Raw genomic sequence first — 17065 nt, 5'->3', positions numbered from 1 at the left:
TATTGCCCCCCCTTCTCAAAATCTTATATTTTTGCATAGTTTGCCCACTTTAATGTTTAAGATCATCAAACAAATGTAAAAAAACTGACAATTACAGTATAACCCAAGTAAACTTAAAATGGTGATTTCATTTATTCATCCATCCATCCATTTCCTTTACCGCTTGTCCTCACTAGGGTCACGGGCTGCCGCAGGCTATCTTAGCCATCTCTGGGCGAGAGGCGGGGTACACCCTGAACCGGCCGCCAGCCAATCGCAGGGCACATAGAAACAAACAACCATTCACACTCATATTCACACCTATGGGCAATTTAGAGTCTTCAATCAACCTACCACGCGTGCTTTTGGGATGTGGGAGGAAACCGTAGTGACTGGAGAAAACCCACGCCGACACAGGGAGAACATGCAAAGTCCACACGGGGGGGGGGGGGGGGGGGGGGCGGGATTTGAACCCTGGTCTCCAGAACTGTGAGGCAGATGTGCTAACCAGTCGCCCACTGTGCCGGCTTTCATTTATTCAGGGGGTTTTGGCCTTGAAACTCTTCCATGGATGCCATTTTTGCCCAGTCTCTTTCTTACTGTTGTGTCCTGAACACTGACCTTAACCGAGGCGAGAGAGGCCTGCAGTTCTTGAGAAGTTGTCCTGAGTTCCTTTGGGAATTCCTGCATGTGTCATTGCTGTTGTCTTGGGGTAATCTCTGTCGACCGGCCACTCCTAGGAAGGTTCACCACTGTTCCATGTTTTCTCCATGTGAGGATAATGGCTCTACCTATGGTTCGCTGGAATCCTAAAGCTTTAGAAATGGCTTTTGCAATTTGTTGTATACTGTGTATGTAATATAACATTATGAAGAACCAATTGAACATTTATCCATTCCACTCATTCACAACCCTAGTGAGGTTAAGCGGTAAAGAAAATGGATGGATGGAATTAAATTCAAATATGAAAGACAAAATGACACTTCAAAAAATATGTTTGGCAAAAATATAAAGCGTTATTTTATTATAAAGGTGTTCATTTAGTTTCACTCTGGGGACTATAAAATAAGTAAACATTAAAAATTACATTTAAAATAATTCATTAAAATTCTATTTAAATTATATTAAAATAAAGTGCTAAAAGGTCTAACTAATAAAAACTACATTAAAAATGGTTAAAAACTTAAAATTACATTTCAATTACACTAACCTAAGCAAATTACTAAAAATGTCATGAAGAATACTGTCAAATTGTGCTCAAATGAAAATTTAATGACATAAAAATCTTAATTGTATGAAAAATAAAATGACTTCTTCAAAGTGAGTGTTTTTCACTATAGTTTTATTCTGTACACTTCATTATTAGTCATTATTTCCACACTAAAATGCTACTTGGGGAACTATGGCTCTGCAAACACTTTGTGGTCCCGTTGCAGTCAATCCTCAATCCCTGCTCGTACACAGAGCCGAACAAGCTAACTAGGTAACGGAGGGGCCCCTCCCACTGATGATCCATCCATCCTCCATCAGGCTGGTCTGGTGGTCTTTCATGAGCCTTTCTCAGCTGTTTTGCTGTGAGTGGCTACACCTTGAGGAGAGCGATCCTTTCGGGGGGCGCTGCCCTCTTGCCCCTGACTGGCATGTGATAGCGGATTTCCTTCCAGAACCTGGACGAAGGAGACAGGCACGGTGACGAGCACAATTCCGCTTGATCATGTGTGTTGGTCCCGGATGGGGAGGGCTTCTTGGTGCAGTTGATCCGGCTCTTCTGGTTCTGCTGCCGGTTCTGGTTGTGGCGCTTGTGGTTCTTCCACCAACACATGGCGCCCTGTTTCTTCCGCAGGTGGCGCAGCGACTCCGGGAAGAGAGCCAGCTGAGCCGCGCTCACCTCCTCCAGCTCCACCAGAACCACCTGTATGGACACACGCAAACACAAGAAAACTCTTGACACATTCACCAACAGGCTCTCACTCATTCACAAAGTCATTAATTAACTTACTCTGTCATTCACTCACTCACTGCCTCACTCATTACCTAACTTACTCACTATGTCATTAACTCATTACACAATCATTAACTAACTCACTGAATGACTCACTCATCATCAAACCTAACTCTCTAAATCCGTTGCTCAGTCAAAAGTTAACCAACTAACTCACTCATTAGCCAACTAAAGTCATTCACTCATTGCACTCACTTATTAACTAATTCACTGGCTTACTCATGACCCAACTCAGTAACTCAGTCACTCACTCAACCAACTAACGAAATCATTTACTGATTGCCCCACTCACTCATTAACTCACTGGCTTACTCATTAACCAACTCACTCAATCACTAAAAATGAGCTGATTCAAGCACTCACACACTCAAAATTAACAAATTCAATCTCTCACTGACTCACTCACTCACTAAGTAACCGACTAACTTGTTAACACACTCACACATTAATTAAGTCGCTCCTTCCTGAACAAAACTCACTCGCTCCTTAACTCAGCCAGTGCCAAGGACGTGTTATCACGTCTTTTAGAATCGGAACATTCAGTACCAAGAATGTGTTTTCACATCCAGGGCCGGCCCACCCGTAGAACAAGATTAGCAAGTGCTAAGGGCGCCGTGGCCGCTAGGGTGCACCCCCCCCCAAAAAAGTGACATTCAATACACAGTAATTATCCATCCATCCATTCTCTGAGCCGCTTATCCTCACAAGGGTCACGGGAGTGCTGGAGCCTATTCCAGCTATCATTGGCTAGGAGGCGGGGTACACCCTGTACTGGTTGCCAGCCAATCGCAGGGCACATACAAACAAACAACCATTCACACTCACATTCACACCTACGGGCAATTTAGAGTCTTCAATTAACCTAGCATGCATGTTTTTGGGATGTGGGAGGAAACCGGAGTGCCCGGAGAAAACCCACGCAGGCACGGGGAGAACATGCAAACTCCACACAGGCTGGGCCGGGCATTGAACCCCGGTCATCAGAAGTGCGAGGCAGGCGCTCTAACCAGTCGGCGTCATGTCCACAATGTGCGTCATGTGCACTGAATTAACTCTTGAGTGTCTGGATTGCTTGCAGTGGATTTCTAAATGTATGATGTCAGTTGCACTTAAAATAGTATAGATAAAAATGAGACTAAAATAATTCCATGGTTGAAGAATTAATCTGAATGAATACAATTTTCTATAAAATATTTCATATTAAAGGGGAATAAGAACATGAATATACATTAATAATTTAAGGTTAAAACAACTGAGTAAATTTGGTGACGTTCTAAAAAACTGAAGACAATAGTTAAAAAAAAAACAAAAGCTATTCATTTTCTTTTGTAACCATATGTAAATTGCCGATGGGCAAAATCTTGCCAAGGGCGCTACAGTGGGTAGGGTAGAGTTGCATTATTAAATTATTGTTTTGATATCAAAAGCCCTACCTAAAGGTTTTTTTTAGCTAGTTCATGGAATAAAACCACTGTTCAGATGTTAAGGGTGTCACAAAAGCAAAAACTCTTTGTATCAAATTCACTGTATGTTTAATATAATAATTTATTTGGGAGGGAAACAATTCTCCAGTTTCTGGAAGAAACGCAATCATATTCAGTAAAACCTACCTATATTTTTTGTGGCCAAATACACCCATATTACTGTACAGTGCAAAATTTGTGTTTTGTACCTTTTTGTGTGGTCTAAAACGCTCAGTAGAGTCCAAAGTTATTGTAAATAAATATGAAAATGTTTGAAAAGTTTAACATTTTATCCAAATTTACCACGCTTGTGTGTGCTGAATGGTGACATTGTTGACGTACTGATAGGAGAGTCAAGGCAGGTCGCTTTCATGAGCCGTGAGGAATTAGTGTGCTTCCTATTTCAAAATCTGTTGCCATAGACCAACTGTTACTGTACCAAAAGTAGCATGTTCCAGAATCTGTGTGTTGGTTGGATCTAGTCGTGCTGTATATCTATGACCCAGAAATACTGTACATGTGTCCCAGTCTTTGCCTATATTGCGCCGCAGCGCCAGTAAACAACAGCATCCAATTCTGGAACAAAGAGACTTTGTCAACGCCGGTTTAAGTGACAAATGGAAACTATTTCATGGACATGCACTGTCCAGACAGTTTGTTACTTCCGATATCCGTTAAATCGGGGTCCCTTAAATCGAGGTTGCACTGTATCTATCATCGTAGAGCACAATATAGCTGTGGGTTTCGAAATGTGTTCAACTGCTCTAAAATGGGCAGCGCGGTGGGCGACTGGTTAGCGCGTCAGCCTCACAGTTCTGAGGACCCGGGTTCAATCCCCGTTCCCGCCTGTGTGGAGTTTGCATGTTCTCCCCGTGCCTGCATGGGTTTTCTCCGGGCACTCCGGTTTCCTCCCACATCCCAAAAACATGCATTAATTGGGGACTCGAAATTTCCCGTAGGTGTGAATGTGAGTGCGAATGTTGTTTGTTTGTATGTGCCCTGCAATTGGCTGGCAACCAGTTCAGGGTGTACCCCGCCTCCTGCCCGACGACAGCTGGGATAGGCTCCAGCACGCCCGCGACCCTAGTGAGGAGAAGCGGCTCAGAAAATGGATGGATGGATGGATGGGATGCTCTAAAATGGCTGGCAATATAGGGGTTGTCTTTTCTGAAAATGGCTGGCATTGAATAAATTACAGTTACTCACTCCCTTATTACCAAAGTTACTCACCCAAACAATGAGTAATTCACTCATTTACTAAATTCCTCACTATCAAATATTAACCAACTAACCCAATCATTAACTCTCTCTCTCAGACACACACTCATTAACTTAGCAACTAAGTCAGTCTTTACCTTCTTTGACCAACTTAGTCAAACTATCATTAACTAACTCACACACTGAATCCCTCACTCACTGGCTCACTCACTCATAAAATATTCATGATGTTTCTTTGTTATACTTATAATCCCTCCAGGCAAATTCAATTCACCTAACTCACTGAAACTATCATTAACCAACGTAGTAGCAAAGTGACTCAGTCATGAATGTCGTCACTACTGTAAGGCTAACAAACAAAGTGGTTTGTCTGTGCGTTGGTTGCTGAGCTGACCTTGAGGGTTCCTTCCATGAGCGCTTGATGCATAGCCACCGCACACTCGTGTTGACGTCGTGGCTCCAAACACGCATACTCGCCCACATTGTTGTTATTAGTTTGTTTGTCGTCGTTGTGGTGGCGGTGCGTGCAGGCGAAGGAGGAGGCGCCGTAGAGCAGGAGGAGTCTGCGGCTGGCCATCATGTTGTCGTGCACGGAGTCCACCGTGGCTGCAGGGGCAGCAGAGCCACACACAACAGAGGAAGATGCTCAGCAATGACAGCAACTTGACAACAGGCACTCAGCTAATGATGACTTCAAGAAAACTGGTACTACTGCACGGGAATGGCACTGACACTTCGAGTTCTTCATCTAGTCTAACTATCAAACAAACTCAATGTAACTCATAAATTCACCCCCTTAATCACTAACAAAAAATGAATACACCTACTAACAGATTAACACGCTTACTCACTTGCTAACTAATAAACTCACTCACTGATGAACTAACTCACTAAACAGATGGACTAACTCACTCACCAACATACTACCTCACTAACAAACAAACTAACATACTAATGTACTAATTCACTAACCAACCCACACACTCACAAACCTAAAATTAATGAACCTGTTAACTACTTAACTAAACAGTCATGTACAAACTAACCAACAAACTCAACAACCAAAAAAAAGTAACTCACGGACACATTTACAAACGAAGTCACTCACTACAAACTAACCCACGAACTAAACTCACTAACTGATTCACTAAATGTCATGTACAAACTCACTCAGTCAACAACTAACAATAAACTAACTAACCAACTAACTAACAAATGTACTCACAAACCTAAAAATGAACTAATGTATGAATGAACAAAAAAAACTAACTCATTCATTAACAAACGCTTACAAACAAGCTAACGCTTACCTTGTCCTGGCAGGCTGTCCCGCCCGGCTATGAAGAGCCTGTAGCCGCAAGCTTTTTCCAACACTTGCGGCAGAACGTGAAGCGCAAACGTTAGCGCTTTGTGGCTTATGTCCAGCTGGCAGCTGTGCGGGTAGTAGGACGTCACGTAAGCGTCAAACTGCTTCCCATCATTTTCTGAAACCAACAAATACAACAAATGTTTACATTCAGCGTGTTCCACTGCGTTACAGCATTCTAGTGTTTGCAGAATCAATTAGTGTGTTAATGTAAGGTTCAATATATTAGTGCTAGCTGCAGAACACTTGTTAGCTGGATGGACCGTTGAAGTCTCAGGGAGGCTTTAATAACTGGCAAGTGGAGTTTCCCTGAGACATGTGCTCGCCATAGAAATCCATTTGGAAAATATGTCAACACTTTAAATGTGAAATTAACCCTCGTAGCGGATCCGGAAGTGAGGCGTCGCCAGTGAGACGTGAGCGCCTCACGTCTAACGGGCTACTTTTAATCTGAATGCAAGGAAAGTGAGTGAGCCAGCTGTTGATCAGCGTTGCTCAGCAACCATACGAGCTCCACACGCAAGCGGGCGAGTCACTTAAACGGATTTCACAACCGACAATGCTGGATGATATGAAAACAAAACGATTCCAAATCTGACACACCATTGCGCTATCAAGATGACTGCAGTTGTTGTGAGCGGCACTTTCAAACTTTTTTTTTATTTTTATGAAAAACTGTACACTTTCATTCCAAAATGCCACCGCCACCGAGGGGTTATAAAAAAACGTGGAGCCTCCACTTTCATTCCAATATGACAGGGGTATGTATGACTGCATATATGTACAGTTGTGCTCATAAATTTACATACCCTGGTGGAATTTGTGAAATATTGTTTTTTTTTTTTTAATATGTCTGATGACTGAACAACAACCATCATTAATTTCTTTATGGTTATGTTTTGTTTAATGATAATGCTTTTCTGAAATGCTTGACCGTTTAATTTGAATCCCATTAAAATAAAATTAAATGTGTTTCGCCGGGTCCTTCATGTTTTCGTTAAAGAATTGCACCCATCTTACAAATTCTGCCTGGGTAATCAAACATATGAGCACAACTGTGTGTTTTCTAATTTACTAAATAAAAGTAGGGCTGTGAATTTCAAAATAAGTAAAGTAAATTTAAAAAAGGATTACGCGTTCAAATAAAGTGCTAACTTCAGAATAATTCTTTGAAAAAAAACTAACAAAATACAGATAATACTTCATGTTTTGATCATATGGGTAGAAGCAAAATCATGCATTATAAAAATGCATTATACATAGGTAGAAGGGTTTTCCAGAATTTTGAGGTCAACTTTGGGGGTGCGCATTATACACGAGAAATTACGGGAATATGTCGAGGTTCAGCCGTCGAACGGTGTAATGCGGTAGCGACACATAACGGCCGTTGGGCAGTCAGTGAGCGCATGGGTTAGGTCTCTCCCACACTGACAGCACGAGTCAGCCGCCGGGCCGCCACCAGCCGTCAAAAGCTCAGAGCGCGCACGGGAGCGACACAAAACGTGCGACATGTTTCACCTTCCCGGGGCACTAGAGTTACTACAGCCTCTGGAGTGCGGATGAGGGAACGCACTTAAATCTTTGGCAGAATGCACGCTCGGCCAGATCTGGGGGGGCACGCCAACACTCCAAGGTTACTCCACCCAGAGTGTGGCAAATGGCCAGAACGTATGCAAATGATGTTATTAAGTGGACAGCAGAATGGGCACAGTCAGAAATTGCTGCATGCTTTTTAATTTTTTTTTTTTAACCATACGGGAAAATATGCCCCATAGTGTACATGTTGTTATTACCCTCATTTGCATAGCAGATTGGAAAGGAGCTCCGGAAGAACAGCACCATGTCAATCTTGAAGTGGAAGTACACCATCAAGGCAAACACCACGAGCGCCACCACGCCGCCAAACACACACCCGACGGCCACCAGGACATCCGGTTCTGTAACACACAAGGAAGTCAAGGCATCGGAATAAGTTGGCGATCAACAGACGATGACAACGTTTACCTTGAGGCAGCAGTGCAAAGTGAGCCTGAGGCCAGCCCCGCGCGCTGTACACTCGACACGTGTAGTTGACCAGGAAGTCGGCGTCCTCCAGGGAGGAAATGGTCAGCACGCTCTCCAACCACACGCCTTTGGGAGAGTCGCTCACACGCCACACGCTGCAACACAGGAAGTTGAAACAACAATAGCAGAAAAGGGAGCGTGAAAAAAAGTGCTACACTTCACTTGTTGAAAAACTTTTCACAGCCTCCAAAAATAGAGAACCATGTTTGGTACAAGTCAGTTTTTGGGATTATTTTGGTACCTTTTATTTTGGCAGCCATAAAATCAAAAAAAAAAAAATGAAAAAAAATTACCAAAACCTAAGGTTGCCAAAAAGTAGTGCAAATCATTATTCTGGTGCCCTCCATTTTTTGGCACAATTTTGATACCCTTCATAACAAACCCTACCCAATACAGAACAATGTTTGGTACTAGTCGTTACTTTGGTGTGTGTGTGTGTGTATATATATATATATGTGTTTTTTTTTTATTTTATGGCTGCCAAAATAAAAGGTACCAAAATAAACCCAAAAACTGACTTGTACCAAACATGGTTCTCTAATTTTTACATGTGTGTGTGTGTGTGTGTGTGTGTGTGTGTGTGTGTGTGTATATATATATATATATATATATATACACACACACACATTTCCAAAGGGGACCTAAAAGTGGTCAATTATTTTGGAAAATGTAAATTATTTATCATCATTTTATGGTACAGTTTCATACCTTCCATAATTTCAATATTTCAAAAACCCAAATTGTACCATACGGCTGCGGCTGGTACAAGGATTATTGCCACAAAGTGGTACCCCACATTTCTAAAAATATATATATTTTGGTACCGCGGTTCTGAGGCGAAGATCCTCTCGGAGTTGTTGGTGGGAATGAAATTGATGTCGTCCAACCAAAAAACGTCGACCATGGGGTCATCGGGGACGGTGCCGATGCACGGCACGAACACTCGACACGTCTGCTTCAAACGGGATCCTCAACACAAACAGGCTCGTTAGCGATGTTAGCCACTTTAGCGGCTAACTTCTCTTGAGAATTTACACTTGACCTCTCACCACTGGCTGCTTTGACGATATCATCAGCTGGCTGCAGCACTTGGGGAAGGAAGCAGTAATCCTCTGCAACACAACAACAAACACAAGCATTAATGATATTTCGGTACCCCGCACGATTTATGACAACCCTCCAAAATACCAACCATTTCCTAAGGGTACCAAAAGGCTGGTATGGATGTTCGAAAGTTATTTTAAGTCAAATGGTTGGTTGCCACAAAGTAATACAATTTTGGTACAACCCCCCCCCCAAAATTAAAGGGGCCTAAAAGTGGTACGGTACAAATCAGTTTTTCTTGTCCCTCATTTCATGGCACATTTTGGTAGCCTTTACATTTCAATCGAGCTCCCACTCCCCAAAAAAGTGAACCTTTTTGTACCCTCAAAAAAATGCCATATTGTACTTCAACAGCAGGCTGAGTGGTACGTTAAAAAAAGTGGTACGTTATGGCTGTTATTTTGGTGCTGTTAAGGATTTCTGATAACCACTGAAATCCACTGCAGTTGGTATCCCAATGCAATGGTGCCAAACATTGGTACGGGATAGCTATTATTTGTTTTATTTTTTTACCAATCCCCCAAATTCAGAACCATATCCTAAGGGGCCCAAAAACTGGTACCCTGTACAACCCCCTGTCCCCCCCGTCCCCCTCAAAAAAATACACAGCCAGAACTTCAGCGTCCCCAAAACGTTGTACAGTACAGCTAATCAATTTGGTAACCTACACAACTTTCAACAACCCCCAAAAGATGGAACCATGACCGCTATGTTACAGGTTATTTTTTGGTCCCATTCATAACTTTTGACAAACATACACAATCAAACCATAACTTAAGGGCACAAAAAATATGGTACAGTACCACTGATCCTTTTGCTACCGTACACAACATTTTAAAACCGCCACAAAAATAATGAAGTATAACTTAGGGAGCCAAAAAAGTGGAACGGTACAACTTATTTTGCACTTTCAGGTGCGCCAAAAACAAATGGTAGGGTTCCACAAAGTGGTCAACTTGTGGTCCCCATCACAACTTTCGACAAACCCTCAAAAATATGGACCATCACTTAAACATTCACTGCCATTGACGGCTTTCGAAATCAAATATCCATGTTAACTGGGAAGGCTGGCAGTGAATGCGTTAAGGGTGCCACCCTACTACTCAACTTTTTGCAGCGTACCATCCAGCCACAAAATATGGAAAGAAACCTAATAAGTACTAGCATGATCTCAAGCGCCCCCTGGTGATAGTGTGAAGGAGCGTCCACCTTGCACCCAGGCCTGGATGGTCTCCGACATGGACGCTGAGACGCCGCCCAGATTGAAGTTGAGGGTGCAGGTGTACGAGTGATTGTTTCGGGTGTCCACGTCTTGGATTTTCAGCCGGGCTCGGTCCCGGTACACGTGTCCGTCAAAGCCGTTCTCGATCACGTCGCAGCCCTGACATACGTTAGGACACACGGACACGTAGTGGTTCAGTGATTTTAGCATTTGGCTGCTACAGTAAAGTAGAAGAAGAGTCGAAACCCCGTCAAGAAGTTTATCGCTGTTACTTTGTTTCGATAAATCAAGAGTGATTATCTGTATAGTTCCTTATTTTGACCGTTGTTTTGTTTTTCTTAGTTTATTTTGTTTATTAGTTTTTGTCTGACAGTTAGTTAGTTCGAGCTTCATTTAATTTGTTTATTCATTCGCTCGTTAGTTGACATAATTTTACTTCTTTTATTCAATCGTTAGGTTTTTTTTTTTTTTTGTTAGTCTGTCCACAGTTAGATTGTTTCATGAGTCATAGTTTTTGGTCTCTCTTTAATTTGTTAGTTCATTTTGTAGTTCCAGTTGTTAGATTGATAGTTGCTCAGTTAGTTTGTCCGTTAGTTTGATAGCCCGTTGGTGTGTTTATAAAGTCTTGCATTTATTTTAATATGTATTTATTTATTGAAATGTTTTATTCATTTGTATGCTGCTCTTGCTTGGCCTCTTACGGGCAGTGTGGTGCAGTGCATGCATAGAGCTACATTCTTACATTAATCTAAAAAGAATAGAAGAAGAAAGTAACGATAGAACTTTAATATATGTCGTTTTTCACAGATTAGGAAGAATATATGCCCATGAGTATTGTTATATCACCTGTCTGCATGTGTTAATACAGTGTTAATGTGTGTGTGAATATCGTTATTTGAAGGGAAATCCCTCCCGTGATCTAATGCTACTTCTAGCTAGCCCGTCAATAGGGGTTTCCATTGACTATTAGCATTAAGCTGGCAATTTCTAAAACGATGTGTGTCTCGTATTTAAATATGCAATACGTGTAATTATTTTGGACAGCTGGGATAGGCTCCAGCACGCCCGCGACCCTAGTGAGGAGAAGCGGCTCAGAAAATGGATGGATGGATAGTTCTTAGTTCAATTGCTTTTTTCATTCGTTTGTTCGTTAATTGTGTCATTAGTTAATAACTTTTTTTTTTCTAAGTTTGTCTCTTACTTTGTTAAAGGTGCGGACCAAAGATTTGATTTGGACTATTGGCCCACTTTGTAATGCGCATTACCGCCACCTACAGTTATGGAGTAATGGTTGCAAAAATATGTTGTGGTTTCCAGGGCAACATGACGACGGCGTGACTCACTCTGTACCATGTGACAGAGGCGGGGACGGCGTAGCTGCGAAGCTTGTTGAGGACCTCTTTGATTGGACAGGACAGCGTGTCCGTCACGCCTACGGTGAGGAACTGAGTGGCTTTGCGCGGACGCCCGCACTCGCCACGCACGGGACGCTCCACCACCAACCTGGTGGACTGCTTGTAGCAGCGCGCCTCGCTCGTCCTGGAAAAGTGAGTGGACCAATCAGCGAGAGGAGGGCAGCGAGGGGGAGGGACTTAGGAGTGGCAAAAACAAATGGCGATCAAATGGATATCGTTGGATTCGTCGGAATAGAAAATCGATTCCCTCAATGTAGTGAGTTTTAAAATGTAATTCATTCAAATAATTACATTTAATTCAAATTATTTCCATATTAAGATAATCCACACTAATTCAATTCTAATTCAGTGGAATTTAATTCATTTAAAATTAAATCAATTTAATTAGAATACAATTTCAAAACATTTTATTCAGTTTAATGAAAAGAAATCAAACTAAAGAATTAATCATCTTGAATTAATTCCAATTGAAAATATATGTAAGTATACTGAAATGAAAATTACTTTAGTCCATATTAATTGAATTAACACTAATTTAATTGTAATGAATTCAGTTCATTAAATTCCATTCACTAAATTCCATCCAATCGTTACAAATTTCATGGGATTAATTGTATTCGGTTCAATTGAATTAATGTAATTATTTTGACTTAATAAATTAAATCAATCAAAATAAAAAGGATCATCATGAAAATAATTTCAATTAAATCTAACTCATTTGACAAATTTAATTGAATGCAATATAATGAATTCACATTGACGCATTTTAATTCTGATTAATAAAGTAAATTATTTTAATAGAATTTGACTGCGGTTAATTCCAATGAATTTATTTTTCTTTAATGACGTTCATTCAAAAGAGTCTAATTCACATGAATGAGATTCTACTAAATAGAACGAAACAAAAAATAATTGTATTCAAATTAACATTCCAATTAATTTAAATCACATGAAGTGTAATTCAAATCATCCATATTTATTAGTCACCTTTTCTCAAGTGGCATTCATTGAAATTGACATTGAAATTGATCAAATTCCATTCCAATTCAACCGAATTTTAATTCCTTTAATTTGACTCAATTAAATACATCGTGCGAGTTTCGTGTATTCGACTACATGACTGCTTGGTTGGCGCGGCGTTACCTGAGTACACATCGGTAATGTCCGTCGTGCTGCATGGTGACGTTGAGTAACCACAGGGTCTCTCCTCGTATGAGGACGTGACGACTGGCGTTGCGTAGCCGTCGGCCCGTCTCCGCGCGGTACCAGTCGACCTCGTAAGACGCCGCCGACAAGTTGAAGACGTCGGGAGACGCCAGCGTGCAGTTGATCATCGCCGCGTCGCCCGGCACAGAGAACACGCGTTCAAACTGAACCTGGTAGTCCTTGCACTCATCTGGCAAAAAAAAACAACAAAAAAACACCCACAGTTAGTGAGGGATTGAGTTTTTGTGTGTTGTTTGTTTGTTGGTGAGTTGGTTAGCGGTTAGCGGATTAGTTAATAGTTTGTTGATAAGTTGATTTGTTTGTTTGTTTTTCAGTTCAGAGAGAGTAAATGAGTTATTTAGCTCGGGCTAGGAAGTTAGTTTGCTTTTTATTTAGTTGGTTTGTTCATCAGTGATTCGTTTGTTCACTAGTTAAGGTGTTTGTGAGTACGTTAGTTGGTTTGCTAGCTTGTTAGTCAGTGAGTTGGTTTATTAGCGTGTTTGTTGATTAGAAAGTTAATTTTTCAGCAAGTTAGTGAGCGAGTAAGCTAATTAGTTTGTTCGTGTGTTTGATTGCCAGTTAGTTGGTGAGTTTGTTAATGAGTTTGTACAATAGTTCATTATTTCGTTGGCCGGCTTGTTTGTCAGTGAGTTAGTACATCAGTTTGTTTGGTTGTTTGTTTGTTCATTCGTTAGTTAGTTAGTTAGTCAGGTGGTTTATTCATTTGTGTGTTTCTCACTTTGTGAGTTCAATTTCTCATTAGGTCATTGGTTCATCTGTCCATGCCTGATTTAGTGAATAAGTCAGTCATTCAGTCCATCAATTCATTAGTTACATCGTTAGATAATCAGTTAGTTAGCTGACTAGCAACTTCATGCAATTGGTTGGCTATCCAACCTTGTGAGACATTTTGAACCCTTTTACTGGGATTCTAGCCAAGTGGATGACCACATTCCCAAGGACTCCACTGTATTTTTCCACACTAACATTTTGTCCCCTAAGTTCGCCACGTCTCACTGATGCATCAGTGTTTCAAAATCAATAGTTTTGCTCCCACTTTTCCAGGACATTACAACATACACACAAAGGTTTGGTGAGTAAACATGTGTTTCACGCTGACCCATACAGGACTTTCCCAGCGTCCAGCCCGTGTCCCACCGCCACCGGCCAGCACGATCACCGCCACTCACCCTGAGCTGCATGAGTCCAGTCGACGCCTGCTACCACCACCAACAGCAGCGGGAGGGTCCGCACATGGACACACATGTCTGAAACACACATACGACGTCCACACGTGAATGAATGACAGCTATTAAGACAATAAACGGCAGCGGACCTGAGGACGATGAGTGCGTTCCCGCTCCTGCGGTTCCCACGTGAGTAATCGCCAAGGAAGCTTCAGACTCGCTTATTTAATGCAACCTCCAAATATATTACGCAAGGCTACTGTGCAAGCACATGGAAACAGGCCAGATTAGCAGTGTGTGTGTATGTGTGTGTGTGTGTGCGTGCGTGCGTGCGTGTGTGTGTGTGTGCGCGAGAGAGAGAAAGTACGATCGTCGTTAAAAAACCTTAGCAACTCTGCCGGCTTCTTTAGTTATTAGATTAGTTTAGCAGTTTGTGCATTAGTGAGTTTGCTTCTTAGTTCATCAGTTAATTTAGTATGTCACCGAGTGAGTTAGTTGTTTAGTTTGTCACTAATTGTGAGTGAGTTAATGACTTCATTTATTTAATATTTGTTATTCGTTTGTTAGTTCAATTGTTTTTTTCATGTATTAGTTAGTTAGTTAGTCACCCAGTCAGGCAGGTCAATCATTTTGTGTAGTTTAAGCATGAGTAAGTTGGTTAGTTGATTCGCTTTTTGGTTTGTTCATTAGCCCCATAGCCAGGAAATTAGCCACTGTGTTTAGTTGTGTTCGTTTTTCAGCTGGACCAGAGGCCTTGATCAAGGTGAAGGGAATTATGAACAGTTCTGAATAGCAGTAAGTGTCTGCACAAAAATTTCAGGATTTTGCTAGAAAATGAAAATAAAAATGTTCAGGAAAAGCCTACAAGAACATTTGAACTTTATTTGAGGTTAGTAAGAGGCACTTGAATGGTGAATTAAATGGTGGCAGGTGTATGCTGACTCCCATTCAAACTGAGTTTGAATGTGATAGGTTCATTCTGAACACAGCCACATCCCCAGTTATAAGAGGGTGTGCATACTTGTGCAACGGCATTATCTCCGTTGTTTATTTTTCCCTCTCGAAAAGATAAAAAATGATTTTTATTGGTCTTTTTTTTTTTTTTTTTTAAATCACAAAAGAGGAGACTTTGTATATCGACTGAAGTTAATTAATCAGTCAGTTACTTGGTTGGTTTGTTAGTCGGTGAAATTGTTAGTTTGTCCATTAGCGCGTTAGTTAATAAGTTAGCTAGACTTGTTTGTTATGTAGTGTAAACATAAATAGTCTTGAATGACTTGAAAGAGGGCAAAGGGCATGAGTCAGCACTTTGTCCACAAAGTCAAACATGACTCAGTTGCTTTGCCAGCAATTATTGTTTTTACTTTTAATGATGATGAGGCCTCACCTTCTTTTCGCGTCACAAAGCAATAAAAGAACCCGAGTTATCCACCGTGTAGCAACGCTGCTACATCAACACGCCCATGACAGCAGCAACATCTGGCAACACTTACAGTTGGAACAGCTTTTATTTTGAAATTCCACATTGCATTAGTACAGATACAACTCCTGTTTGAATAGTCAGCAGCAAAACTCTTTCTTTTAAATGTCGTTTTTAAATTCAAAGTGATATTTATCAGCAACTAGTGTTTGGAGTGAATTTTATTTTGAAACACCACACCCTATTAATATTTGTACTACTTCCTGTGTGAACAATCACCAAGAAGTGATTCTTTCTTATGTACATTCCAAATTTGAAGCAACATTTGTCAACAATTAGAGTTGGAGTAATGTTTTAATATATATATATTTTAAAATCCAACAACGCATTTCAATGAGTACAACTTTCTGCGTCAACATCTGTCAACAGTCCGAATTTGGGTGACTTATTTTGAAAATCCACAAATACTATCACTACTACATCTGTCAACAGTTAGAATTGGGGTAACATTTACTTTGAAATCCCACATCCCATAACTATTAGTGCTACTTCCTGTGTAAACATTCCCCAATAAAAATGTGATTAATCGGAACGTTTTGTCAGCAATTACATTTTTGGGGATGACTTTTATTTTTTTTCTAAATAAAAATAAATAAATGCCACAGCACGTCCTGGGTGACATCCTGGAGGGTGCGTACATTTTATTTTGAAATTCCTCATCCAATTCCTGCTTAATACTTGCCGAGTTCCCTACTAAGGCACAGAAATGAAGCCCTCGCCTATACAAATCATTATGGTCATGTAAGCATTACATCTGAATTCGCATTTTGTCAACGACTACAGTTTGTCAGACTTTTATTTTGAAAAGCCACACCAAAATGCCACACCCTGGGGTGTGTGCGCTATCGAGTCCGAGGGGAAATTGTTTGCTGAAAATATGGGATTTTCTCAAAGAGATGTGCGGTGTTTATGATGAAATCCCACAAGAGAATTTAGGGACACTTTCTATTTCGTATCGTGTCAATGCCTCGCGCATCACGGACAGCCCGGAAGTCGAACACCCCCTAAAACTCACCCATATGCTGCCGATGACGATGTTTTGGTGGTCGAGCCTCCTGTGGTCACGTGACAGCCTCCTCATGTCATTCATCTGGTAGCAGAAGATCGAACGCGCGTCTTCGCCGTCGCCAGCCGCTTTCTCGCCTGAGAAAAGACACATGGTGCAACTTCTTTTGTGTTGAGTAATCGGCTACTGGGAGGTACCGGGATTAGCACACACACGCGCGCCCGCGCGCACACGCACAGGTCCCGGCATGTGGCATTCCATTCCACGGGTCTGCTTCACTTCACTTCACTTCACTTCACGGGGCGTCTCCCTGTGGCGCCATATGGGGGTGCAATGTCCGCGCCCGCGGCCGC

At 41.4% G+C, this 17065-nt stretch overlaps 1 protein-coding gene across 3 annotated transcripts; it reads right to left on the bottom strand.

Annotated features, from left to right (window-relative positions):
* Window positions 1–1304: 1304 nt before the first annotated feature.
* Window positions 1305–17010, bottom strand: zmp:0000000936 (interleukin-1 receptor-like 2). Of its 3 annotated transcripts, none has more exons than XM_061692262.1 (12): window positions 16722–17010; window positions 14230–14307; window positions 12977–13229; window positions 11762–11957; window positions 10406–10577; window positions 9142–9204; window positions 8917–9061; window positions 8033–8187; window positions 7822–7965; window positions 5973–6146; window positions 5057–5268; window positions 1305–1891 (listed from the first exon to the last, which is right to left on the bottom strand). In XM_061692262.1, exons 1-12 carry the CDS (start codon window positions 16723–16725, stop codon window positions 1562–1564), a joined length of 1926 nt encoding a protein of 641 aa, XP_061548246.1. In that variant the 5' UTR covers window positions 16726–17010; the 3' UTR covers window positions 1305–1561. The 3 variants fall into 3 exon arrangements, with proteins under 3 accessions (XP_061548246.1, XP_061548247.1, XP_061548245.1); XM_061692263.1 differs by lacking the exon at window positions 16722–17010 and adding an exon at window positions 14376–14498; XM_061692261.1 differs by lacking the exon at window positions 16722–17010 and having other exon boundaries at window positions 14230–14369.
* Between the last annotated feature and the right edge of the window lie 55 nt (window positions 17011–17065).

The sequence above is a fragment of the Phycodurus eques genome, chromosome 12 (assembly GCF_024500275.1).
Source record: "Phycodurus eques isolate BA_2022a chromosome 12, UOR_Pequ_1.1, whole genome shotgun sequence".
Classification (NCBI taxonomy): Eukaryota; Metazoa; Chordata; class Actinopteri; order Syngnathiformes; family Syngnathidae; genus Phycodurus; species Phycodurus eques.
The sequence above is the reverse complement of the archived record's forward strand: the minus strand, read 5'-3'. Positions and strand labels throughout refer to the sequence as shown.

What these genes read in the sequence shown, in the direction of transcription:
- zmp:0000000936 (XM_061692261.1), bottom strand. Translation starts at nt 14,320, where the DNA reads ATGTGTGTTTCAGACATGTGTGTCCATGTGCGGACCCTCCCGCTGCTG. An exon ending in CCTCTGTCACATGGTACAGA is followed by an intron (nt 10,578 to 11,761) that starts GTGAGTCACGCC and finishes AACGTATGTCAG; the next exon opens with GGCTGCGACGTGATCGAGAA. An exon ending in GGACAGCCTGCCAGGACAAG is followed by an intron (nt 5,269 to 5,972) that starts GTAAGCGTTAGC and finishes CTGCCCCTGCAG; the next exon opens with CCACGGTGGACTCCGTGCAC.